This window comes from Phaenicophaeus curvirostris, chromosome 7, assembly GCF_032191515.1.
Source record: "Phaenicophaeus curvirostris isolate KB17595 chromosome 7, BPBGC_Pcur_1.0, whole genome shotgun sequence".
In the NCBI taxonomy this organism is placed as follows: domain Eukaryota; kingdom Metazoa; phylum Chordata; class Aves; order Cuculiformes; family Cuculidae; genus Phaenicophaeus; species Phaenicophaeus curvirostris.
In genome coordinates, this window is record NC_091398.1 from 36445086 (window position 1) to 36471492 (window position 26407).

Consider the following 26407-nt stretch of genomic DNA (forward strand, 5'->3'; position numbering starts at 1 on the left):
AATAGCGGAAAAAGACTCAGATTTAGCTTTTCTTCATCACTAAGAAACTCTTTTCGTATCCATTTTTCTGATATTTCCTTCTGATTTCATAATAAGGACGTATTCCTAATTCACAATAAAGTATGTGGGGAAAAAGTTTGGTTTCAAAATCCACTCTTAAAATAACAGAATTTCTTGAAGAAGTATAACTTATGGTGACATGCAGATTAGTAAGGGTCTCTATAAGAAAAACACCTTGTTTTATGTTTGCATAATTCTTAGGTAGGGATCCAGATCTCTGACTGCTGCCTTTGGACGTAGCAGTAGTGTTACTATTTCTATTATTATTAATATTATTATTAATATTATTATCATTATGGGAAAAGTGGTTTTCCCATTACCACTCACCTATCCCCATTGCACTCTACTGGCTATGAGAGTATAGAGGTACCTGGAAAGGAAAATTAGATAAAAGGTTTTCGTCAAGTTCAGCAGGGTTAGGGCTTAAGTTTTACTGACTTCGACACATCTCGTTGGCATTTCCGCAGGCCTGTTGCCGATCATGAAACGGTACCATGCTGGTGGCAAGGAATGGTCACAAACCAGGTCCTGAATTGCTGTTCGCTGCAGCTCCAGTGAGTCAAACCTGGTGCTGCGGTAGGGATTGCGGAGGATGCGGTGTCCCTCTGGCGAGCACTCGGGAGCTGGGAAGGGTGAAAAAGAACAATGATTAAATAAGTTAATTCAAGTGGGTTTGATTGGATACTGTCAAGAACTGCTTGAAGAGGGACACACCCTCATGTTCAGATTCAGTTTGGGTTAATTTTCAAGGCAAACACAGGGAAAAGAGGCTCTGGAGCGTGTCCAGAGAAGAGCAACAAAGCTGGTGAAGGGGCTGGAGAACAAGTCTTACGAGGAGCGACTGAGAGAGCTGGGGGTGTTTAGCCTCGAGAAGAGGAGGCTGAGGGGAGACCTTATTGCTCTCTACAACTACCCGAAGGGAGGTTGTGGAGAGGAGGCAGCTGGCCTCTTCTCCCAAGTGACAGGGGACAGGACGAGATGGAATGGCCTCAAGCTCCACCAGGGGAGGTTCAGGCTCGACATAAGGGAAAAGTTCTTCACTGAAAGGGTCATTAGGCAATGAAACAGTCTGCCCAGGGAGGTGGTTGACACGCCTTCCCTGGAGGTGTTTAAGGGATGGATGGATGAGGTGCTGAGGGACATGGTTTAGAGATTGGTGGGAATGGTTGGACTCGATGATCTGGTGGGTCTCTTCCAACCTGGTGAGTCTATGATTCTATAAAGATTATAGTTACTTGGATTTTCATCGTATCTGAATCAGCACCAGAAACCTTAACCCCTTTAAGTGCTCTCAGTCTAATTTTAGGGATTAACATCTGAGTTGCTCCTCTTCAGAAATCAAGTAATATTTTGAGATTACAGAGCCCTGTGGTCTTTGAAAAAAATGTGGTTTTTTTAAGTCAGTTTGCTATGTGTGTGAACATTTTAATCACAATATAAACTGATGCTCATGTATAAAGCGCACTTCACATACTTTTAAATACATATTTTGAATAATGAAACCAATAAATGATAAAAAGATAAAAAGAAATAGTGAAAACTAACAGTACCATAGTTTTTTAGTATTAAGCTTGACTTAGGCTTGTAAATAATCAAGCCACAGGTCAGACTCGCCTGAGCCATGTACCCATAGAGCCAAATGCAACAGAATTTCTGTGTATTCATCACAAAGTTTAAATCAAAAATGCTGCCCCTCCAACTATGTTTGTTTGCACACCTGCCCTGTTTATTTTCATACATATTTTGATTTTACAGACTACTCAGTAGTCTTTTATCACCTAATAAAAAGAAACCCTGCAGCTATCCTTTTAGAAGTCATTTATTTAAAATAAAAGCAGATCGTGTAGGAGAAAGGGCCTTTTATTGGTTAACTTTGCCATTTCTCTATAATGCAAAGTCCACTTTTGCTGTGTTTGCACTTTGGAGTGGGTCACAGGGGAAGAACGAGGTGCAGTTACTCTGCTTTATGCATTGATAACAGAAGGCTCAGCTGGTTTCTTGCTGCAGCAATCTTTAATTGCTAATGACGATGTAAGAGAGACAGAGTACATTGCAGGAATTGCATAACCTGGTTTTGGGAGAGAGTCTCTTAGTTAGCCAAATCATCTCCTTGCACTGTAAATAGAGCTTATTTATGACACCATTGACAGGGAATAAGACCCCTCCCTATAATGCCATTTTTCAAAAGTCACTTTTCAGATTATAACTCTGCTTTAATATTATGCCAGTGGCACTCTGAAACAGATTTATCATTTTTATTTTATTGACAAGATACTCAGAAGGTCAAAGTCAATCCGCTCATGGTACTCTTTTTAAAGATTATTTTTATTGTGCCGAAGGCAAGGCAATGGTATACAAGACAAATGGGGACAAAATGTAGTGTTACAGCATTTATTGCAATTCTCAAGGAAGCAATAGCATAATTCCAATGTAAAATTCAGCTGAATTCTTCAGAACTAATAAAATTGCTTTCTTAAATAAAAAAGAAGTGCTCTAAGTTTTTATTTCCTACAGGTAAGAGCCATTTTAGAGAAGGAATGCTTCAAAATATTGTGTCTCTAATTAAATCTGGGATCCAATTCCCTCCCTTAGATGTCCTTTCTGGGGATTTGGGCCCAGCAGTGGGGACCACATGGACACTGTCCTTTGCCAATTCCCAGTTCAAGGGAATAAGTGACATTCAGCAGACCAACTATTTTAAGCAAATGAAAAGTCTATCCTATATTTAAAAAATGCTAAAAAATGAAGACCCTCATAGTATCACTCAGTGCTTCAGGAATGCTAATAGGAACAGGATTTTGGCTTGTGGTGCCTTTGCTTGCCCTAGGTACCTGCTTTCTGAAAAAAGACAAAGGAGGCTAAGAGCAAACAGCTCTTTGTACTGCATTGCCACAGGAATCCTGCCAGACCCTTGTAATGTAATTAATAGCATTCACTTTCTCGATAATAATAATATCAAATACTCCCTTTAAATGTAATTAATAACCTTCCGCTCACTATGTATTAGTTATAATCCAAACTCACACAATATGTTGTGGTCTTACCAATGATTAACTATTCTGTCTAAACAATGCAAATACATTAGATACTGAGACACGGCTAATTATTTTTCATCCTTCGCACAGTTTTGTTTGCAGTAGTTTAGAAAATGCCATTTCGCATATTAAATTTAGAGGAGTTGAACACTGTAGATGGCACTGGCAAAGGGTGGGAAATGAGTCAGAAGAGCACACAGGAGAAGCACGCAAGGTTAGTAAGGAGAGGGGTGTTGACTCATTAAATTTAACAGTATTTGGGACAAAAAACAATGTGTTTGCTCCCCGAAGAGCGTGTATGTGAAGCCCCGTCTCAAGCAGCCACCACCTCTACAGGTGTATTTCATTCTGAATTACATATCAGAGTAGGTTTATATACCTGTGACTGGGTTTACTTGTGCTTGCAGGCTGTCATTGAGCAGGCGGCAAGGCAAATTGATCCACTGTCAGCTCCCCTGGAGCCAGCCTGGCGGATTTTGTTCTCATGCTGATGCGGATCAGATAAACAGCACCGGAGTTGACAGCAATGTGCCAGCATGGAGCAGGAAGGAATGCAAGCAAAAGCTCGCCCAGGATTTACAGCAAGCCATAAGCAAACCAATCCCTCATTTATCGAGTTTCCCTTGCAAAATGGTGCTTATTAGGAATAGTTGGACTCGATGATGCGGTGGGTCTCTTCCAACCTGGTTATTCTATGATTCTATGATTATGACCTTATGACAGATTCATTGTAAACTTCAACATGTAAATTGCACGCCATAGTACAAATTAATTATTTCTGCCTTTCCCACAGAAGTAAATAAATAAAGACATCACTGTAATCAGGCCGTGTTATAAAAATGGCATTTAAAAAAACCCAAGAAGATACAGTTCAGCCCTGTTGGTTGTTCACCTGCGGGATGCCCACTTGTACCTTACAGTGACTGCAGCTACACTCTAATCAGATGGATCCTTCCTCTTCACTTTTAATTCATGACAGAATCAGATGCAGATGTCAAGCTTGTGTACACCAGTGAAGTGCTTAATATCTCAATTGTCACCCTGGTTGTGGGGAGCAATAAAATTCCACATCCATGTCTTTTACAGAGTCACTGTTAACACTGTAGTGTGCAGGCTAGATTGCCTTTAGAAGAAAATACTTATTTTTTTGTACAGAATAAACCTGTATATTTAATTTAATTGCCCCACTCTATTCCTATTCATTAGAAAGGTTTATGGTAAAAATGCTCGCTTTTCAGGCAGCCAAGTGCTCATCATCGTTATGACCATTCAGATTTCTTTCAGGAAGAAACTAAAACATGCAGTGAGATTTTGTTGCTGTTAGTCCAGAGTGTTGTTGGAATTAAATGTTGTGTGGTAACTGGTGCTTTAGTCTCCTGCAAAAAGCTGCTTCTTGAACCACTGTCATCATCAACATAGGCAAGGAGCTGTTGCTAAGATGTAAGGATTCATTCATTTCACTAGACTACATATTCAACACCTTAAACATCTTAACATCTGCTGTCTGGAGATTATTTCAAGCAGGTTGATAAGCGGATGGTCTGTAAGTAGCCACCTGCACTCTTCATGTGCAGTGGGTTTGATGAGCAAGATACTCTTCTGGGGACCACCAGGCACACACAAAGGGTCTGTCCATCCAGGCTGATGCTCTTGGCCATGGGGGGAAGCATCAGATGCTTTGAGGAGGGATGCCAGGAAAATCAGAGTGGCAGGCTGAAAATAATTTGCTGAACATTGGCTTTTATTTCTAAAGGCACGTGAGCACAGGTATGACCAAGCTCTACCTGTCACTCTTGCTCCCAGTAAATATCAGTGGATTATGTGGAGGAAGGTTTAAGAAGCTATGAGATTTAGTTTGTTTTCTTTGAATAGCAGTTGCAAATCAAATAATATCAATAGGTGACGGCAGCTTGAAAACCTTGAAAGAAATATAGTCCACAAGCTTGAGGTGCATGTTTGTTTTGGGCAAAGCAGTGGCATCCACGCAATATATTTAAAGGGCATTCTAAAGCTCTGGGAAATAGCTGGTGGATCACAGAACAATTTTTGTATGAAGCATGAATGAAAACCACTGATTGATCCACGTAATACTAACCAACAGCGCCATTTGGCGATGTGCTGTAATTGTTCTGTGACCAGGAGAGAGATATTCCCAGGTGCAGATTTATTTCTCACCATTTTCCACCAAATTGTGGGACCAGGCTGGATCTTTCCCCTAAAACTGCAATGACCCCCACAGCTGGGGGAGTGGGGCTGCCCAATGACTTTCACATTGTTTTGCTCAAAGGCAGAGAGAAGAGGTGGCTACAGAGCTTTTTTTGCAGTCTCTGAAAATAGGCACATGTAGGCATAGGTAAGTATGTGTACGAGTATAAGAATGTGTATATATACACACATATTTATATATTTCAAATTATGTAGGAAAATACTTATATTTTTGCCATTTGTATGACATATGGTAATTTTTTTAAATACCTCCCTGGCAGATTTTCATATTTCCATTTTTTTTTTCTATTTAATTTATAATTCATAGTAGAACAAAAAAGCTTTCATAGTATTTGAATTTCTCGTCACAGGAAAATTGTGAAAGATTTTCATTTGGAAAAATCAGTCCAAAATGCCTAGGCCATTAAGTCATAACTCCAAATTAGTTGTGGACAAAGGAAGTGTTCACTTTCTTCTTTTTCTGTTCTAGAGACAGAAGGAAACCTTTTAAACCCCAGCCACTTCCATGCCCACAGTCTGCATCTCACTGATGTAGCAAAGCTCAGGCTTCTGAAGTTTTCAGTGTGTTAGAAAAATCTAATTCTCTGTGTTCTAATGTACCATACATTGAAAAAGAGTTTGGGCAGAAAAGGAAGGCAGATTTTGGCAAAGGGAAAATCTTTCCAAGATACTAATGGACGTGTTCAAAATAATATTAGAAGAATCTGACCTGACAACATTTAAAATGCTCTTTTGGTGGGTGCAAGTTCCACATGAACAGTAATTTCTTAATAGATAAGGCATTTGTAGCTAATAATCATCTGACAGCTTATTGCAGATTAAAGTTGCTGCTTTATTTCACCAATATTTGCTAAGATTTTAATGCAATTATTCTGCATGCTGATGACAAAAAATTTTATTCCTAAGAATATTCAGAGGCAGAAATGTGTTGTGAATGTGAATGCAATCACTACATAAAAAATGCTTGAACCATACATGCTCCTCTGGTAGGTAAAACATAACAATTTTATAAAAAAATTGATAGCTAATAAGTAAAAATATTTTAAGATAACTCAGAAGCAGAGGAACCTTCTACTGAACTGAAATGATAAGGAACCAAATTATATGAACATTGCATACTCAGAATGACCAGGTCCTGAACAAGTCATAATGCTTTTATAGTACAAAATTGATAGAAATAAATGAACTATTGCATAAAATGAATGTAATTATAGAAAATTTGATCCAGAAAGAGGCTGAGAACCTGCTGAGAAGAATAAGATGGTATTCATACATATTATTTGTACAGAATAAGAGACAAAATTAAGAAGAAGGTGAATCAGGCCAAGCAGGAATGTGTTCTTTCTCAGATTCTGCTGCTTAATGCTTCCCCTTATATATTATGCTGTTTTGAAAACAGAATCATCTTGTAACCTGGGGAACTTAGCAAACAATTAAAGACTCTTTCATGTCTTACAGGGCAAGCACTCTTCTTTTAAGGGAGGCTGTAAACTATTCAGGTCTAGAAATCTGCTATATAGGGAACAATACATAGCCTGCAATACATGCAGTGCCTGAGTGTTGTCCAACTATTAAAAGAAGAGGCAGCCATGTGGGAAGAAATCTTTTGTCCTTCTTCCCTCAGTCTCCTGGATGTTCTATGAGACACACGTGATATTTTATATTTAGTGTATGTAACTGAAACTCAGTACAGTTTGCTCCCACCAGGCTGGATTAGTGAGTTTGGTGCTTAATTCTAAGGAAATTATTTTTTTTTTCTGCACAAAAATGATAGCGTGGGGACCTGAGAGAAAGCTTAGTTCAAAAAAAATCCTCCTACAATCTCGAGATGTTGTCTGTATGATGCATCCGAGTTTCATTTGCCTGGGAACAAGGTCACTTATCATCCCAGTCTTCTATGAAGTAAAGCAACATCCTATTGACAAACCAAGGGCCAACGATCAGTTCCAGAGAAAGCAATTATTTATTCATGCTAGTATGTCTTATCTCAGCTTGCATTTCTATTTTTAACTTGCGGTTTAGAAAGAAGAATTGATTGCACAAAAATTTTCTTCTAGTCTGTGCTTCCCCTGAATGCTTTGCAGAATAATGCACTATGTACAGCTTGTACAGGAGGAGGCAGACAGAGGCAGCTTTGCATTTTGCATGGGGCTAGAAGTGTGGTCTACAGGAGCCAACAAAGTAGGTGACAACAAGAGGTCCCTGCAAGAAATGCGAGCAAAGTCTGAGGAACATCTGGACAGTTTAATATGGAATCTGGAGCACTGTCACAGGAGATGTGCTGAAAAGCGTTTTCTCCAGAAGTAGAGAGGATGGATGAACCAAGTATTTGTTTTTAGGGTCAACAACACACAGGTGGCTAACTGACCTGGATGATCCAAGAAGTTTCCAGCAGAAGTGCTGTCCTTTAAAATATTTTGGTCTCCAGGTTCTCTCCTCATGAAGAATGCGGTGGGCACAACATAGACACATGATCACATGCATGAAAATCAGTGGGCAGCTGGATGGGACAGGCAAATTCTGTAGTTCTCATGCTTAGTGAAATACAGCCACAGCTACTGGGTACACCAATTGGAAAAAGCAACAAAGCTAAATTTTGTCAATTACTCTATTAAAGTTTACGTATGCTCCTCCTTAGTAATTCTTGCTTGGTTTTGGATACAGGAAAACTGAGCATCTAAATATAGAAATCACTTACTATTTCTGTGACAGAGGAGAATTAAAAACCCCATAAATTTCCTCAAGTTATCTTTAAGTTAATGATGATGCCTTTAAGGACTTCTGAGTAATCAATAAAAAGAAAATTACAATTATTGTTATTGATTGGTCTGCTTTGCTCTCATACCTCAGACTGAAAATGTGAAACAAAATGAAAAGGTGCTTTCTCACCTCCTAATCTCAGTTGAACATACACTTGCAAATGTAGCTTTCCTAAATAGAAGCAACAAACACAAACTCATGTGATTTGATTTTAGAACCCACTGGGCTCTATTCAGATGGAAATTTGATTTCCATGGTTTACCCCTTTGAGAGCTGGAGCTGTTTCCACACCTCAACTGCAACACAGACTAATTACAATTTGCGAGCCACACATTTTTCCAGACAGCTCCCATGGCAAATGCTGAATTTTGGCCACATATCCCCCCACTTCTTCAATTTAATTCTGTATTTGGAAGATAGAGCTTTGAGTAAAGTGTCACCACGAAGTTATTTGCAGTGCATCCAGGCTGCAGCAGAGCCTGGCGGAAAGATAAGGGGACTCCGACTGAAGGCAGCTTAGTGCTGCCAAATGCCAGATTCGTGCATGTGTCCTGGGTGTGATTTAGTTCCTAATGTATGCAGGGTGACGAGGCAATTTTTCCTGCTATTGTTTTGCTATTATTCATCGCTTCTATTCATTCCATTCACTGGCACAATAGTGGTTTTGGCAGCCACACACTCCTCACATGCTTATAACGGGGTTTTCGACATTTAGGAAGAATGGTTCGGTTTGCTCTTGCCTTTGGAGTAAGGCTTTATGTGTTACTGTTCTGCAGCAATGTGCATGGACATGCTTGACTTTCCCAACCAATGGACAACCCTGGAAGGATCTCACCACCTTCCTACCAAAATTCAGGTCTTCTTTGACCCTGTCCTTCACCCTCTTGTAGGCTGCTTGCTCTTTGAAACTTAGAGAGAATCAGTGCAAAATGGCCTTGAGAGCACAGCACCTGCTGCTGCCAATGCAAAAACCCTTCTCATGCATTACAGCACTTTGGACGGATTTAAAAATATTAAAATAAAAGGTCAGGAGCTAGAAATAGTTATTCGTCTGCCTGGCCAGCATGATAAGATAAAGCTGTGTACTCCCAACGGTGGAAACATGATATTAAATCTAAGAGATTTCTAGAAACCAGGTCTTTCAGCAATCCTCACTGTTTCTTCAGCATTTGAAAGACATAGTTTACATACATATAGTTGTAATTATCTTCAAAATTAAAATGCATTAACACCTTCCTCCTATAGAAATTGTGTGGTCACAGTTCCAGCCAGCAGTTTCCCTCAGCCATGGTGATATTTCAGGGAAGTCTTGTACCTCTAGTTGTGGAAGATGCTGCCTTTTGTACATCTAGCACTTGAACAAGATCTGTTGATGCCTGTTTGTGCCATGAAAGAGCAAGGCTTTCAATATCTAGACAGGAAAACCTCCAGATAAATGAATTCACTATTTTTATTTAGAGGCATTTAGACCTTATTCACTGTTCTAACATGTACTAATTTTACTTTTTGTTTAGGGTCATTTCTGCTTTAGGGTCATTTCTGCTTATTTACCAGGACTAGTCAAAGCATTCATAAAAACAGTAGGGTTTCAGGAAACTATGAGGGTTTCAGCTATAAGCTGCTTTTTGTTGTAAAAGAAAATCCAGCTCAGCTGGTATCAGCTGAGTCTTCATTACATTTACAGCTGCTACCTGCACAATCTTTTAGGATGTAATTACCATAATAAGAAAAAAATCTCCATAATTATATGTGTGTAAAGCAAAATGCCTTTCTCTGGCCATCCAACTAGAGCTGCAGGTAAAGATACGTGTGCTTAGAGAGGACACAGGGGATTAGGGAGGCACAGGAATAAACATGAGACAATTGTTGCCCCATATGGTGCATATTATAGGCAGATGTGTTTTGATCAGGATCAGCCATGTGGAAGGCAAACCAACCAATTTTTTTTCTTGTTTACATTGAACAAACTTTGATCACCAGTGTAGTTTCGGGTGTTTTAAAATTTATGTTCACTTAAAAATTACTCTAAATGCACTGAGGAGATTTGTGTCCTCAGAAGATCTTCTGAACTGGGAAACCAGCTCCATCCATCAACGGCCAGCCAGGCTCTGTGCAGGGTTTCCCATGTCAGGATGAGTTGGAGTGGGATGGGGATTTTCCTCTGCTGCAACCAATGTGGTGCTGCTGGTTTTTACAGGAGTTGCAGCACTGGCGCGTTCTAGTTCTTTAGAAAGTAAACAAAAGAGAATCAGACTGCTGGATGGAGTATTCTTGACAGGAACCACTCTCTTTCTTTCTTAGACACTGATAGTGCAGTATAGTTTCTTCTCACTAGACAAGATGAATTCTAGTAATTTTTTATTTCCATGGAACCATTTCCATGCTGAGCTTTCAATTCTACTCCTCCACCTCCTTCTTGGCTGATAACAGTGAGTGCACATTTTAGCTCATGAAATAAAACTCTACCTTTTATTGAAAGGATGGTTTAAAACTCCCAGCATTACTGAAGGAGGAAGTGGCTAGAGCTTAATTCTTTCGCTGGGGAATAATTCAACTAAGATATTACACATATATCACCATCCAGAGGTAAAAAAAATGATCACAGGCAGACATGCACTACTTTAGGTTTTTTACCATCTGTTTGTTATCAAAAAGAGACTCAATTTTGTATTCTTACTTGGTAATTGGCTAATAACTGTAATTTTCATCTTAAGAAGATAGTCTAGAAACCACTGCTCAGAAAAGCCCTACAACATAACAACTGATCAATTCTTCATTACGCTTGTTGCATTCAGTTTACCACAGTAATTTTATTTGCAATTTGAGCTAAAAAAAAAAAAAAAAAAGATAAACACTGAACCAAACAGCAAAAATCTACTCAAGCAATTTCAGACTGGAAAATCAAAACACAAATTAGTACACAAAGAAACAGCAGGCTATCAATTTATCATTTGTTACTATATTCTTTAGCGATTTGCAATCACTGTTGAGTTGCTTTTGAAACTTGTAAAATTTAATTATGTAAAACCTGGTGAATGTCAGGCTTTGGTCATTTCTGTGTGGCATTTTATGTTTTTCTTCAGAGAACATTGAGTTTGTATAGGTAGATCACTCTGGCATCTGCTAATGCCCTGCACAAGCATGATTGATAAAACTTAGCACGGACACCCTGACAGCTCTGTTTCTGCTGTTTTCTACTGTTAACCCAACTCAGAGAAGGTTTAGCTCCAACTAAAGCAGGTATATGCTACTTCAAAAGACTAACTGTGGACCTGTTATCTCTAAACCAGTGCATGAGTCAGCTGTGATCCCACATGCAAGACTGACGATTGCAAATCGTACAGTGTGGGTAGAAAATTACAGAAATGTAATAGTGGTTTTAACCCTGTGGTTTGAATAACATGCCTGTCAGGCCTTTAATAAGAAGGGGTTCGCCTGTGATAAACTGAGAAGTGGTGGTGCCACATGCCGCTGTGCAGACCTTACACCTGTTCACATTTATTCATAGGTGACCTCAAAGGGCTTTCTATTTTTTATTCTCCTGAGCGTTCGTCTTTCTGCATTCAGAAACATGGATCCTATTAACCTTTTATAGCCTTGACGTGGAATTCAGTTATATAAATATTGTTTGCAAGCAGCATATATGCTCAGAGAAGCCCTGGATGTGCTCAGAGGACAGTGTGCAAAACAGACCTGGTGGAAGAGCAACAAAAGGCAAAGAAATAGGCCAGAGGGAAGTGACTTGCAAGCATCTTCTGCTGGGTTTGGGCTCTGCCAGCAGATTTGGAGCTGGCTGGTTTTCCTTCAGGTCTGCCATATGCTGGGTTAACGTCCTGAGCACTTGGGTATCCTATGGCAGATCTCCTTCCCACTGCAACATCTCTCTTTTATATAGTTTTGTTAACCGTAAATAACAACATGCCAACTTTGCCAGCTTCCAATGCTATTTCCCTTTCTTCATTTTCCTTTGCAACAATGCTTATTCAGTCATGTTCATAAAATGTATAATTTCATCACAAATGTATAATTTCATCACAAAAATCTACAGGTCTGATACCAAAATTATCTGCTGCCTCATCATATCCCTGCAGATCAGAAACCAGGTAAGATATTAAAAGCAGTTTCCTCTTTGCCCCAACCTCTGCTTAGTGGCTATAACAAGATGGAAAACGTCTCCCATTTTTTAATAGGGAAGAGAATGTCTGGCAACGGCACATAGATGAGGGAGAGGGTTTCACTGATGAGACTTCTGAAGAGAGAGGAAGATAGGTGCAAAGTGCCGAAAGGACACAGTCAATCTGCTGTCGCTTGCTCCAGATTCACTGTGGGAATTTAGGCATCTCCCTTCTACCCTCCCAGTCATGATGTCTCCCACTCTTTTGCCTTTGTGGTTCACATGCCATGCAGTAAAGAAAACTGCATCTCATGGAGAGTCAAAGTTAAACTGCTTTTGGTAAGTGCAGTCTCCTGTTTTAGAGTTGGGCCAGGTACTTGATTCTGCACTTCATGAGAGTCCTTGCTGCATCCTCACTTTCAGCCCATGTTGTTTAAGTAACATTAACACCTGAAGTCACTTTTGTTGTCTACTGATTGAGGTGGTCAAAAACAGCCTCATCATGCATCTCAAAGACTTCTCCTCATTGCCTGGTTTTAAATTAATTCTGCTTCTTCTGGGAAAAGAAGAATCAATTTATTTGGTTTTTTGATTTTTAGGTAAGGGGTTAGGTTCTTTTCCTTTGGAGGATTTTGCATTGCCTAGACTGATTCTGCAGCTGGTCATATTTGGCGCGTTTCAGTCTCAGCAGTCCAAAAATCAGCTTCTCATCAGAAGAGGTATGCAACACAAAGGTTATTGTCTCTCATCTAAGGCATTGCAGACAGGTTTGTGTTTCTGTTTAATGAACATCAGAAGACCAAACGCTGGGGCTGCCACAGCGAATCATGCTGGGATTATAGGTCTGAGATGCAGCTACTTTTCCCTTTTTCACTCCAGCCCCCACTGTTTTACGCACCTATTTCCATCATAACCTTTGGGCAGGAATTGCAACCCTCTATTTTACCCTGCCCATTATTTTCAAAAGCGGTGTAAAAGAAAAGTTGGGGTCCAAATTTACTGTGAAGGTATCTGCTAGCTGTTTCTTAGTCTCTTATTCCTTCTCTGTCTTGCCACTGTAAAACTGTAGGCTAAGGACAAGTTTCATTTCATCCTTTCTATTATTTGCTGACATAAGTGTCTAGTGTAATAAAAAGCACTAAAATCTAGGTTATTTCCTTACAGAACATGTAGATTCAGCAGCATGGTTCAATATTAATAAGAACTGAATGGCTAAATCCCTGCAAACTGGAATAAAAGTTTGCTCCTAGGGATCCAATAAACACATTTAAACCGTTGAATTATCTTAATTCTAAAATAGCTTTCCAGCAGTAGCATGGGGCTAGGCTACACTTTGGTTATTTTGCTGTATCTGGAATTTTAAGGTTATTCCAGAGACAGACAGGCACAATGAAAAGCAGAGTTGGCCAAACATGTGAAGTCTTGAGGTATAAAAGGATTAACAGATGCTAATATTCTACATTTTTCTGCTGCATTAACATGAGTACAGACAGCAACCAGAGAAAAGCAGGAAGGAGTAGATTGCGTGTAGGAGGGACAGAAAGGCACAGCTATAATACTCTGCTGTAGTAAATTTTGTAAAATGCGACTGTTGAACAGATGTTGTAGGCACATGGAAAATTTAGTAAGCAGATAGCTTGAAGTTCTCTGGTGCAGTAAGCAAATGTGACTTATTTCAGTCTAAAATGAAAACTTTTATGTTTTTCCACAGAAACAGAATCTGTAAAATAAAAAAGCAAGACTGATAATGGTTGAAGCTCATACCAAATTCCCCTTCAACCTGAAATTAAATGTCTTAGAAACCGGAGGCATTGAGTCATTTCATTTGCAAAGGTGTTGAAAGGAAATATTTCACCTTTTAGAAAAATAAGCCTCTTTTTCTCTAGGCCAAATAGTTTGGCATGTTGAAAATGAAGCTATGGTAGGTCTTGCTGAATTAGAGAAAACTGTTGCCAATGCCTTTTTATCCCAAGCTCTGTTCACCAGAAATGTGCTCCTGAGGGCACTCGTATCAGCTGGGTTTACGCCAAGGAGCACAGCCTCTGTGCTTCCCTTTTCCCTGCCTCAACTGCCTTCATTCACATGAGCTGTTCTGTATGTTAAGCCCTTATTTTTTATTCTTTTTATTGAGACTGCAGGAGAGCCAGATGCAAAACACAGGTCTCCTGCGAGACCGTCACAACACATCACATTACAAGCTGGAACCTACACAGCTCCTAATGCTCTGGTGTCAGAGAAGCAGTGCATCCACAGAGCATACATGGGAGAATGAAATGTGTCTCAACATGGCCCTTATCCCAAGCCTGATTGCCCAGTGTAAAGAGCAAGGAGGCATTTGGCATGAACAGTGCTGAAATGACAGTCAGCCTACAGCTTTTAATGATAATCCTTCTTATCTCTAAACAATTGCTACAGCATCTGCATAGGAACAGAAGGTGGAGAGACCATTTCCATAACAGATGCATATCCCTGTTCTCTATCTCAAGTAAGGATGTCTAATTCTTATCTATCTCCCATACTGTAGTGATTGGCCACATAGATGAATGATTCCTCTAGCTATGCATTTAAAACCCTCTAGATCCATGTCATCCACAATATTTTTACTTATTGCTTCAACAGCAAGACACAGTCACCATCTTCATTTGTCCTGAGAGACAATTGCCCTTCCTTGACTTTTGCACTCTTTTGGGTTGCATTTCTTCTTAGCCATGATGCAAATTTTTTCACATTGCCAGCAAGTCTGATCTGCCATTAAGATCTCAGCCACTGCATAGGTCTGACTCGAAATGGTCAACTGAAGTAGTTAATTTCTATATTTCTCTCAAATTCATTTCTTGATATTTGTTACTTATTCATTATGACTCCCTGACTGCAAAGAGTACATCAAAGCTGAGTATTTCTCTTTAATCAGGGACCAAAACCATTATCACTATGATCACAGGATTGCAGCTTTCATATTTTCTTCTCAGACCTATTCTTGGAACTTGTCCCATCATTTCAAACCCTCTTCTAAGGCAGGAAAAATGACCTTTTATTTTCCAATGCAAACCTTTTCTTAGGATTGTCTGTGGACTTCATGGGTATATAACAAAAATTATAGAGTTTTATACTGATTGAATCTTATTTGCAATAACAATTTGCAGTAATTTTGCATAGCCAAAATTCATTCAAAGGTTTCTTATAGCAGCAGGTGGTTTTAGCTGTGATTTCATACGAAAAGGCAGTCCATCTTTTTCGCAAAAAGCTCTGCAAATAGTCATTAGCTAAGTCTGTTTTCCCATAAGAATAAGATGTAAAGAACTGATATGTGATCAGATTTGTGTGTGCATAGGGTATATGTAGAGATAGTGGATGAGCCTGCTTTTCAGTCTTTTAATGATAGGCATATATATGCATAATAGCTAAAAAAAAAAAAGAGTTGTTTTTTTTCTGCCAGACCAAGTAGGAGTTGGGGCTGTTGACAGACAACATTAAGATTACAGAGAATAAGCAAAATAATTTATTTTCTCCCAGTAAAATAAACACTAACACTGAGTTAGCACTTCTTGCACTGACAGGGGAAAATAAATCCCTGTCCATGAGACAAAACCTTAATAGGAGGAGAAAGAGAAATACATTGGGGAAGACAGACTGTCTGTTCCTGTTGTTTTGAGGTCTAGCCTGAGCCAGGAGCAAGGAACTACAGGATGCTTGAGAAATACAACAGAGGGTCAAAGCATATAGGGCAGGAAAGCACTGGGGAAGGTCACGTAATCCATCCATACTCAACAACGTACATCATGGATTATACATAATCTCATCTTCCACATGTGGGATAACTTTTGCGAACCTTATAGATGTTAACGTTGCATGGTCTGTGCTCTTAGCAGAGTGTGCTGATTTGATGTAGGACTTATCTTTCTGAGCTCCCAGAAATTCCCTGTAAACTTTTCAAATCCTTTTGCTCAGGACCTCAGGTATTGCCCCAGGCTTATTCCAAGGAGAGGGCCCTGAGCAGTCCCTTGTTGCTCAATAACAAGGGAAGGCTGGTTCATACCCTTGCCTATTTAGGGCTTGGCAAGGATGTTGCCTGTTTTTTTTGTTTGTTTGTTTGTTTGTTTTACTTTCCATCTGCTAAGAACTTGCCCCTGAGTATTTGGAATCAGTATAAAGTGAATAGCCTGAGATACCACACGTTAACTCCGGCATGTTTTTTGGCTGATAAAAGTGAAAAGTATATGCTCTTTGTAAGATTATTGCATAGAAATGAGTTAAGGCAATTTCGTGGATAAACTAGAAAAACAGTAGCTTTCCCTATTAAGATTTTATCTAATAGTCCAAATATTATGAAGGAGTTAAAAAAAAATAGATTGTGTGGTAGAAAGATCAAACTACCTAAAAATCTGACCTCTGGTCATACAGAGATTTTGGATGTTAAACTTCTTAGTATGTCTAAGAGATGTATAATACGTGATTGTACATCAGAACTGTTACTCTCGTGTTTGGGTGCATGTGTATATTCTGCTACTGTACATATTTCACAGGCAAACAAACACAAGTGGCAAGGGAAAGGATGTTGTTCCTTGATGTGGTTGTTCTCTTGATGCTTCATACTGTGAAATAAACTCCAAATTTCCCAACAGAAGGATGCTGAAATTATGAAGGCGAAGATTGACTGAAACGGATGACAGTGTTTGAAAAAATGTTAGCTAGTATTGATATCTTGGAGAAAAATAATGCTCTGAAAATGCTGTCCTTAGGAGGTGATTGATAGGCCTACCACGGGGTCCACTGACATGGTGGATAAGTCACTCCAGCCGTGTCAGAAATGATCATTACTTTCATGCTCCTCTTTTTCTAGGTACCTGACGGACGATCCTGATATGCAGAAATATGAGGCGTTTAAAGCTTAGCCGCTACTGAAATCTTGATGTCGGAGGTGGCTGCAAGCTTTCTGGTGACAAATTTTTCTCTTGGAAAATATTGACTTGCAACAGCTGAGATTTTCACAGAAATGTGCTTTTCCATTGAAGTTATTGTTGGGTGACTTTTAGCACGGAATTGCTAGAGAAAAAAAAAAAAAGAGAGAGAAAAGAAGAGAGAGGAAGCTCTGCACTGTGGAATAATCAAAGCCCATGAGAAACTGCAAAATGAGAGGCTCCACTCTAAGTCTTCCTGAGCAAAACTTCCCAAATTAATACCTTTATCTCCTGGGCCGACGGCTATTAGAGGAGCAGCAGGGAGGAAGAGAAGATGGAGGCAAGGATCTTTCTCTTTTTCCCTCTCTTTCTAACTGCTTTTATTAAACATTTCAAAGGAGTTTTGTTTAACTCCAGTGGGAAGAGTAAGAAAAAAATCTCTTGTGCTTTTCATGGAAGGGGAGAGCAGCTCCACACCCTGCTCCCCTTTGGCCAGCTTTGGGATCAGAGATAAGACACCTCAGTGGATGGGACACTTTTAGACCCATTTCCCTGTCTATGAAACCATTAACTTGTTGGCCTGGAGATGGTAGTGAAGTTAGGATACATTACACTTCGTGCTTACCTTTTATCAGTAGTGCTTTCAAAGAAGGAAGTTGACTCACACGGTGCACTTAGTTCTGTCATATCACCTTATTTTCTCCTTTTCTGAGGTAGGTTTTGATGTTGCTAAACCACCCTCCTGAGAGGATTGCCTATCCCCTTCTCATATTCAGGTGAAGGGAATTTTGAGAACACTGATCTCCCCAGATGAGGTGTCCCATCACTTAACTCTCTCAAGGTTAGAAAGCGTTGAGCTTACGCCTGCGCTGAGATCAGGCTAGTCTCCTTCTTTACTCTGTCATCCACGTATGTGGGGAATAACCAATAGCCACCTTCTCTCTTCCCATTATTAGAAGGCTAAATGCAATCTTTTCCAGTGCTTTTTTCTAAGATAAGCCCATTTCTTTTAACTTTCCTTGTAGGTCACTTTTGCAGGCCCCTTATTAGCTTTGATGTTCACTTTTTGAACTGCCTCTAATTTGACCAGCTTTATTTAAGTATGATGATCAAAATTAGCCATAGTACTCTAACTGTGGCCTCTCAAGTTCAAGTGCACAGGTCTAATGAGTTCCTGTCCTTTATGTGCACTGCCCTCAGTAACAAATTTTATTCTTGTTAATTTTCCCTAATAGCTCTACAGGTAGCGAGACATCAGCAACCTGTATTGAAGGTAGTCTGGCTGCCTCGTAAGTTCCCAAATCATTCTTTTTTCACTTTTTGATGTTAAGTACTGAGTTTGTGCTTCTATCTTTGACTTTCTTTGAATGTCAGAAGTTCTCCATAAGTTTTTGAAGATAATTTCTAATTATTCAAATAATGATTTGGCTGTTACCCAAGGTGGATTCAGTAGTCACTGAAAATCTGGATATACCTATTTTTAACCTGTCCCTTTCCTTTTTCTCCCTTGTGTTCCTATTACTGTCCTGAAATCAACTGTGCTACGGACCAAAGTAACAAAGACTTTGAATGCATCTGTATTCCTTATATCATTTTATCTCCTCTCCTTCCCTATTAATGGGCTTGCACTACTTTCCTTTGCCTTGATAACTTTAATATTTTTTGTTCACCCCACAAAGGCTGTGAAAGTAAATTAATGACGTGAGCATTAAGCAACTAGTTACTATAATAAAGAAGAAAAAGCCGAGCAGGACATGAATGAACTTCCAAAATGGTTTTTGCTACTTTGTGACATATACAAATTAATAGCATGTGTTCACAAATAAGGATGGCATAGACTACTGGCTCACTGCTCTGTAACAGGGCTGTCATCCATCCTGGACACCAAAGAAAGTGTCAGACCTCAAGCATGGTCATGCCACGGAGAGTGGAATAGTATTTGCAAGCACAAGGAGGAAATTTAGGCAGCTCAAACAATATTAGCTCTGGGGTTTCCTGGTTTGTAAGCACTTCCCATCACAACTTCGTGTGTTGATAAACAGAAGGTGAAATCCCAAGTTCTGGGTAGTGTCCTGTAAGCTTCTTCAAGGCACTGACTGCTTCCTCACCTTGGAAGAAGTTAAATCTTTCACTTCTGCCTGAGATTGTAGCTAGCACCCTGTTATTGTTCTTTTTTTTTTTTTGTAGTTCCTTATACACAGATGGAGAGAATAACATACTCTTAGAGACTGCATACATTTATAGAAATTTCTAGCTGCCCTTTCTATCGTGTCTGATGACTTCAAGATTGTACCAGACAGTCTTGTCTTCTGGGAATACCCGAAGATGGTAACTGTGACTTGCACAATTCTGTGAGTGTACGCAATGATGTAAACTGTCAATAGAAATTATTCTGAGCTGAACTCGGGCCTCAAGCTGAAATAGTGCCATGAAAAACTGAAATAGCATCATGAAGATGACTAGCAAAAATGATCTTTGCAAGCTTTCTGTTCTGCAACATATTTGACATTACTGGAGACCAAATAACATCTTGACACGACATGACCCACAGCAGCCTTTGCACCAAACTGCCGTAGTTTCTAATGACTTTTTATGTATCATTTCTTCGTTGGAGAGCACTATGGTGCTGATACCCTTGTTGCCCCATGGCTCATACAACCAACTGTTTTGTGGCATGTACCTAACATCGTTGTGCCCAGAGGAAACTAAAATTTAGACTGTGTTTTCCTTTTAGCAACCAAGTTTTCCTAAAATAATTACATTCTTACCTGGTGACCTGGAGCAAAAGTAAGACCCTGTTTTCTTCTGAGAAGGTGTGAACACTCACCAGAGTGGGTCTAGAGCTGTCCCTGTTTTCCTCCCAAGTATTCTTTTTTTTTTTTCTCTTGCTATCCAATCTAGCTGCTGAGGATTTTATTCACAGGCTGTGATCCAACCTCTCTGTCCACGACTGTAAAATGAATTAAACATGCCTCTCTCCATGCATGCTCACTAAACAAACTGTCCGTTCCAGGACTAGTTAGTACAGAACTTGCATCAATATTAACAGGAAACATCTGAATAAAGGGCACGACAATTTTGCACTCTGCATGCTGTACAAATCAGCTCATTGTACAACCTCTCCTTGTCATATATGCGTAGACCTTTGTCTCCTGTGTCCTTTCGACTCAATTTTAGTTTGCCCTCTACTTTCACCTCCATTACTGTGTTATACATGGGCAGTTGGCTATGTGACTTAATCATCTCAGCCTCCTCCTGCTGTTTTACTTCAATCATCTCCAACCTTTCTCCACTGAGCTGACAAAGATACTTTCTCTTGCACCATGGAAAACATGATCTAAGACAATATGATAGTCTTAGAGTTCTGCATGCATAATTTCAATAACGCCCCATGTATGCAGTCACCTGGCTGGTTTTTTTTAATGAAATCACTCTTGGTATCAGCCCATTTTCATTCAGTCCTCACAAAAAGATTGCTCACAGCATGAGTCATGCCAGGCATTTCAGTATCTCTCAGGAAGTCAGTAAAGATAATAAAAAGGAGTATATGCAGACAAATCTTTGGTAATACAATATTTAAGACCAGTGATGCTACTGATATCTTTCCTTTATTTTGCAGAACACTAAGAAAATAAAAAAACAAACTCCAAATGTAACATCTTGTTCATTAGTACTTTTGTTTTTCTCCCCACTGTGTTTACCATAAGTCTTCCACCATTATTTTTCGGTTTAAGGTCTTCCACTCTCAGAACTTTCTTCTTGGCATGAACAATAGAAAATTCAGCAAGGCAAGCAAAGTTGCACCCCTAATTACGTGACATCAGGGTCAAACCGTCTTCCACGGGTAGTGCAGAAGTGTGCTGAGAAGCAAACTGTTCTTCTACTGCTGCCCTCGGGTATGAGGGTGAGTCCCTTTGGCAAAGGAAGTACTTGCTGGTCTCATTCCCCTCCCATCCAAATAAGAAAGGGTTGGCTACCTCATGCAGACAAACATACGCTGAGATCATCTGTTGTTTTTTGCCTACGTGTTTCTATCCCGAAAAGAACATTTTTTTGCAAAGTCAATTTGCAAATCTACATCATTACGAAGTTTTCCTGGCACTGCATCTGCTGATTGATGGCCGTGAGAATGCAGCATATTTCATTTTCTTTTTTTCTAGATGTGAAGCCAGCTGCTAATGGTTTTCACAGGGTGAAGCTGGCAGCTGCAGGATCAGGTCTCAAGACTCTAAAATATGCATTTTATAGGGGTGCCACCTGGGTTTTTGGCTGTTTCATTACTGGTCATTACAGCTTATAAGAAGTGATCTAAGCAAAATGGGTGCTGATCTTGGCTGTAAATTCTGAGGTCTGATTTGGGAAACCACAGTCATTAACATCAGATGGAGCTGATCTTAATGATCTTGAAATATTTCTGTATGCAATTAACATTTCACTCTTCTGTTTCCAAAAACACCTTAAATCCCGTGTTCTAGTAGTTGACATTAATTTAGTTATCTGCTTCTTCATATCAAACACAGAAACTAATACATAAGGATTCCCTTCTGTGTTAATTGTGAGTGCCTGCTGAAGACTAAAATAAAGCATGAATGCCAGTATGTTATTGAGTTAAGTGAGAGTAAGACTGTGGTTCTCTGCAGACACCAGACAGCAACAAGTAACCTCCTGTGTGTCTTGGATAAAATCGGTGTCTAAGTACTTGATCTTTTCACTCTAGAAAAAAGGCCATTTGATTCCAGCATGCCTATATTTTATCTGACTCTCCTGTATTTCATGCACAGCATGGAGCAGGGATCTGTGGAAGCTGCTGAGGCCATCCAGGCTATTGGATTGCTGTACTGGTTCTTCAAGCCCCATACAGCTCCTTCTTTTTTTAAGAAATCCCTCTGTGACTATGAAGGATAAGATAGGATTTGTCCCTTCTTGGTGTGTAGATGGCATATTCTGGGAGGCGGAGACAGGAAAAGTACATGGTCTTTGGCAGTGATGCATGTTACTCATCAAACTGATTTTTATTTTAACAAAAAATGCTGGATGCCTTATCTTTCCTATAGAATGATAGACTCACCAGGATAGCCAGGAGGAAAAAAAGGCAAAACTGTAAAGAGATTCACCATTGGTTTTATAAGCTACTGCCAGGTGGAATGCAGGCTGATCTGCATTTGCATTTACATTGTTGGAGCGTTTCACATTGTCTTAAATGAGAAAGAGTAAGAAAGAAATTATTGGTTGTGTGGGAATTCCTAAGAGCATAAAGAGAATTTCATGATCACTCAAAAGTCATGAAAGCACATATTTTACATTGTTGGCCACTGCATTCTCAGAGAAAATTGACCTTGAAACACACTTGAATAATTTTAAATAGGTGAAATAGGCTCCAGAAGCAGAAATACTGCAAATCAGAACCTCCCTTCCAGGTAGGAAAGACCTGTTTCCTTGATTTCTAATCTATATCATCACATATATGTATGTCACAGAAAGCATTCACAATTGTTGAGCAGATGAAAAGAGGGCCTAAAGTGTACATCACTTTCTTATGTGAGGCTCTGTGGGTCGAATTCTCTCTCATCAGTGTGTGCCACAGAGTCTCTAGATGAGGAAGTGATGAAGAACAGCTGAACAGTGAAATCTGTTGTCTCAAAAGACTGATACCTACTGGATTCCTGCTTTTCACCTTTCTGACTGAGTCACAGACTTTCCTTTGTTGCTGCACATTCATGTTCCTCCTTTCTCTAACAAATATAATTGAATTGAGTATGCACACACCTTATATACTGTTATCTAGAATTATCTCTGAAAAACCTTTTAAGTCCTGTTCACATACAAATGAGATGTGAATACTTCCAGGGCAAAGCAGTACATTAGCAAGGCAGAGAATTAACAATAGAATTGGTCAATAAAAGAAGGATACACTGTCTGATCACAAGGTGACCGTTGCCATGTAATGTGCAAAGCTACTTTCTGGGCTGCAAATACAGTACAGCAACAGTTAAATTAATGCCACTGCATAGATTTCATTTGGAACCCTGCGTGCATGTTCAGATTTGTGCAAGCAGAGGGAACGGCTATTAGGATAATCAGGGGAATTAAGAGCTTGCTTTGTAAGTGGAGATTAAAATTAATTTGCCTAGCCTAGGAAAAAGAGGGCTGAGGATGCATTTTATGTTGCTGGTACATACATAGCAGAGAGGGAAACTCTGTAGGCTAGGGGAGAAGGTTGTGAGAACATCCTCTACAGAAGGAACATATTTAGGGTGGAAAACAAAACATTTCTACCTACTGAAAAGTAATGATCTAGGTGACTTGAGCAAAATATCTGTTTCTATGCATTTGGTGGCTGTCTCTATTAGCAAGGATCTTCAGCAAGAGCAATGACATGGCTCATATAGGAGGGGCTTTATAATATAACTGAAGGAGGCTGCATGGTGGCATTTGGCAAATCCTCCTCCCAATATATATTTTCAGTACCTGGATATAGTCAAAACAAGGGCTCCTCTGTCTGACCTGCTAAAACCCAAAGATACCTCCAACCACACTGGCTGGACTGACAGCTCGAGCAGACCATGGTCTTTCTTTTGTGGATTTAACACTTGCAAAACATCCCTGAGACTGAAAGTGAGCACGATGCATAGAATCCCTCCCCCACATTACTTGGGTACATTTGGTGAAGGGAAAATATCTGTATATTACTGCAGCTACCGAAGCAGCAAAGCTGGAAAGTTCTGGTTCAAGGGATGGGAGAGCTCTGAAAGTTTTGAAATGCTGTTCTTGCCTTCACTCACTGCCGACTTGATCTAATGCCTGCAGGCCAAATTATTGTTTATAATATTTCACTTTTTGATTAAAAATTTTTGAAAATTATTATCTATTTTGTTATTTTTATCATCAATTATTGAATTATTGTTGGGAAGGGCTTATGCATTCACCATCTTATCGTAAATATCCGGGAATATAAAAATGTCTGATTTGTAGACTCTTACTATGAATAAATTAAGCTGGATTTATGAGACTTATGGTCTGTTCTTCCTCTGTTCTTTGGATGGCTTTGTGAATATGCAATGAGAGCTCTTATTTCTTATGGAATTTTATCACCACTGTGTAACTGGGTTAATATAAGAAGTATAAACAGGGATATGCATTTGCCTGCGAGACGTTTTAATATGGGGAAGAGCATGTGAAGTTTGAAAAATAGAGACTGTATATCTAAGTCTGTAAATCGGCAGAGAAGCAATTTCAAGTGTTGAAGAAAGCATGGAGTATGTGAGGATTGTGCCCTAAAAACGTAAAAAAAGTCATCAGTTTCTTTTAAGCCACCTTGTTCTACTCTACAACTGCATTTCAGCAAACATCCTAAAATACTGCAGTTTCTTCCTGTCACCTGTTCATCTCCAGCACAAACTTTTATAATGTGAAAGAAAGGGAAGAAAAAGCAAGAGAAGCCAGGAAGGGTTAACCACCAGGATATTTTGCCTTCTAATAGCTCTTCATTTTTTTAGTCAATGTGAACTTGGCTGATTTTAGTTCATGTAGACTGAGGACCAGACCACAAACAAGCCCTATATTTAAAACAAAAAACAATTGACACCCATGAAGCACTCTTCTAAGTGAAGAACACAAGCTGAATTCTGTGACTCTTTCTCCCGTGTATGATCAAAAAAAAAACAAAACTTTTTCATCCCTGTGCTTTTTTCTCATAATTTACTTCAATGGTATTTTAATAGCATTAAGTCCACAAGGATACAGGCAATGTCCACACACACAAATGAAGGGAAGGGAGAAGGCTGCTGGCTGCAGATGAGGACAGACTCAGCACAGATGTGCCTAAAGAGATAGAGGCTGGAAAGGACTGAAGTGGCCACCAAAAACGAAAACAGCTGGGGAAAAAAAAAAAAAAAAAAAGAGGTTTTAAAGCAGGCACATATAAACTGGATTAACTGAGAGAAACAGGTGTCTGGAGAGGTGATATTGTCTTGCTAGGCAGCAGGAAGCCTTGCCAGGGTCTGACCCCAGGGAAGGTGCAGGACCAGGACATGGAATGGAAAATGGTGAGTCTGTGTTTCGTAGAAGTTGGGGAAAACACCTTCCTAGCAGCTCTGCAGCCTTTGGGCTGTAGCAGCAAAAAGTAAAAGGTCTGGCACAATGGACTCTTTGGTTTTCCTTCAAAGCAGAAAGGACTGCTGGAAACTGGCATGAGCTTTTGCTGCTGCTACCAAAGGACAACTCTCAGTCCTCCTGGGCAGATTTCCTTCTCCTGCTGCCAACAGGAATTGCTGTGGTTTTCTGGGATGGGCACAAATTAACAGGCAGGCTGACTGTAAAGCTCAGTATTTTGGAGTAGGGATTCGTTGCTCTTTGCACGACACAGTAGAATATAACATTTTATTCTCTTTTTCAGAGTTAACAGAACCATTTTCCTTTGCCCCTGAATGTCAGACTGCAACAGGTATTCTCATCACAATGGGCAATTTATTTAAAAGGTTAAAAATCATGCTAGTCTAGAACAAACCTCTGATTTCCCATTGTTCATCACTGCTGCAGCCATCTTCGCTGCTCTGTGGTGTCAGACTGAGAGCTAGTGGCTTATTGCTGTATTATGTTTCACTGTGAAATCCAGTCAGATTAATGACTTTGTGGTCACTTGAGACTTACATAATTTATATCAATGACTCGCTGTTTAGAGTGTTTTACAAAATCAGGAAATAAATTGCAGGGTTTATAAAAATATCATAATTAAAAATTGACTTTTACTAACTGTTGGCTTCAACAACATGCGTGAAGTTCAAGTATGATGGATTGTTTTGCTCAATGAAAAGTGTGAAAAACCAGGAGAGGCTTATGATGATAAAAAGCATTTTTTTTTAGCTGTTTACATTATCAATCTTTATATTGAGCCAAATGCTGCTTGCATTTCTTCTGTGCATATTTTATTGACTTCATTATGACCAGTTGTGGAAGGAGAGCAATATTTGTATTATAGTGAAGAAATATCATCACATTCAAAATCAAAACCTGTTCTTGAACCAACTATAAAACTTCAGAAGCCAGAAACCAAACACTTGTTATAGTTATGTCTTTAATATGACTTAATCACTCCAGAATTTAGCAAACTGATAAATCTTTCTGCTATAGGAACAGGAGGGAATGTTTCTTCCTTTTCCTCACATTAGCAATCAAAATATTCAGATGGTGAATGGTTTTTCTTTCCAATAGTTTGATTTGGGAGAAGCAATTAGAAAACACGCAACGGGAATCTGTGACATGTAAGGCCGGTCTTGATGTTGTTTTAATGAAAATTACGTTGAGGGCAGCTGTTA

General features: G+C 39.4%; 1 protein-coding gene across 1 annotated transcript in view; it reads right to left on the bottom strand.

Moving 5' to 3' along the window:
* LOC138722868 (von Willebrand factor D and EGF domain-containing protein-like) overlaps nt 1-26407 on the bottom strand; it is a 177048-nt gene that overhangs the window by 138389 nt on the left and 12252 nt on the right. Inside the window, exon 2 of the mRNA XM_069861550.1 lies at nt 499-683. Within this exon, the coding sequence (XP_069717651.1) occupies nt 499-683 (185 nt within the window). The remainder of the gene's footprint in view (nt 1-498; nt 684-26407) is intronic.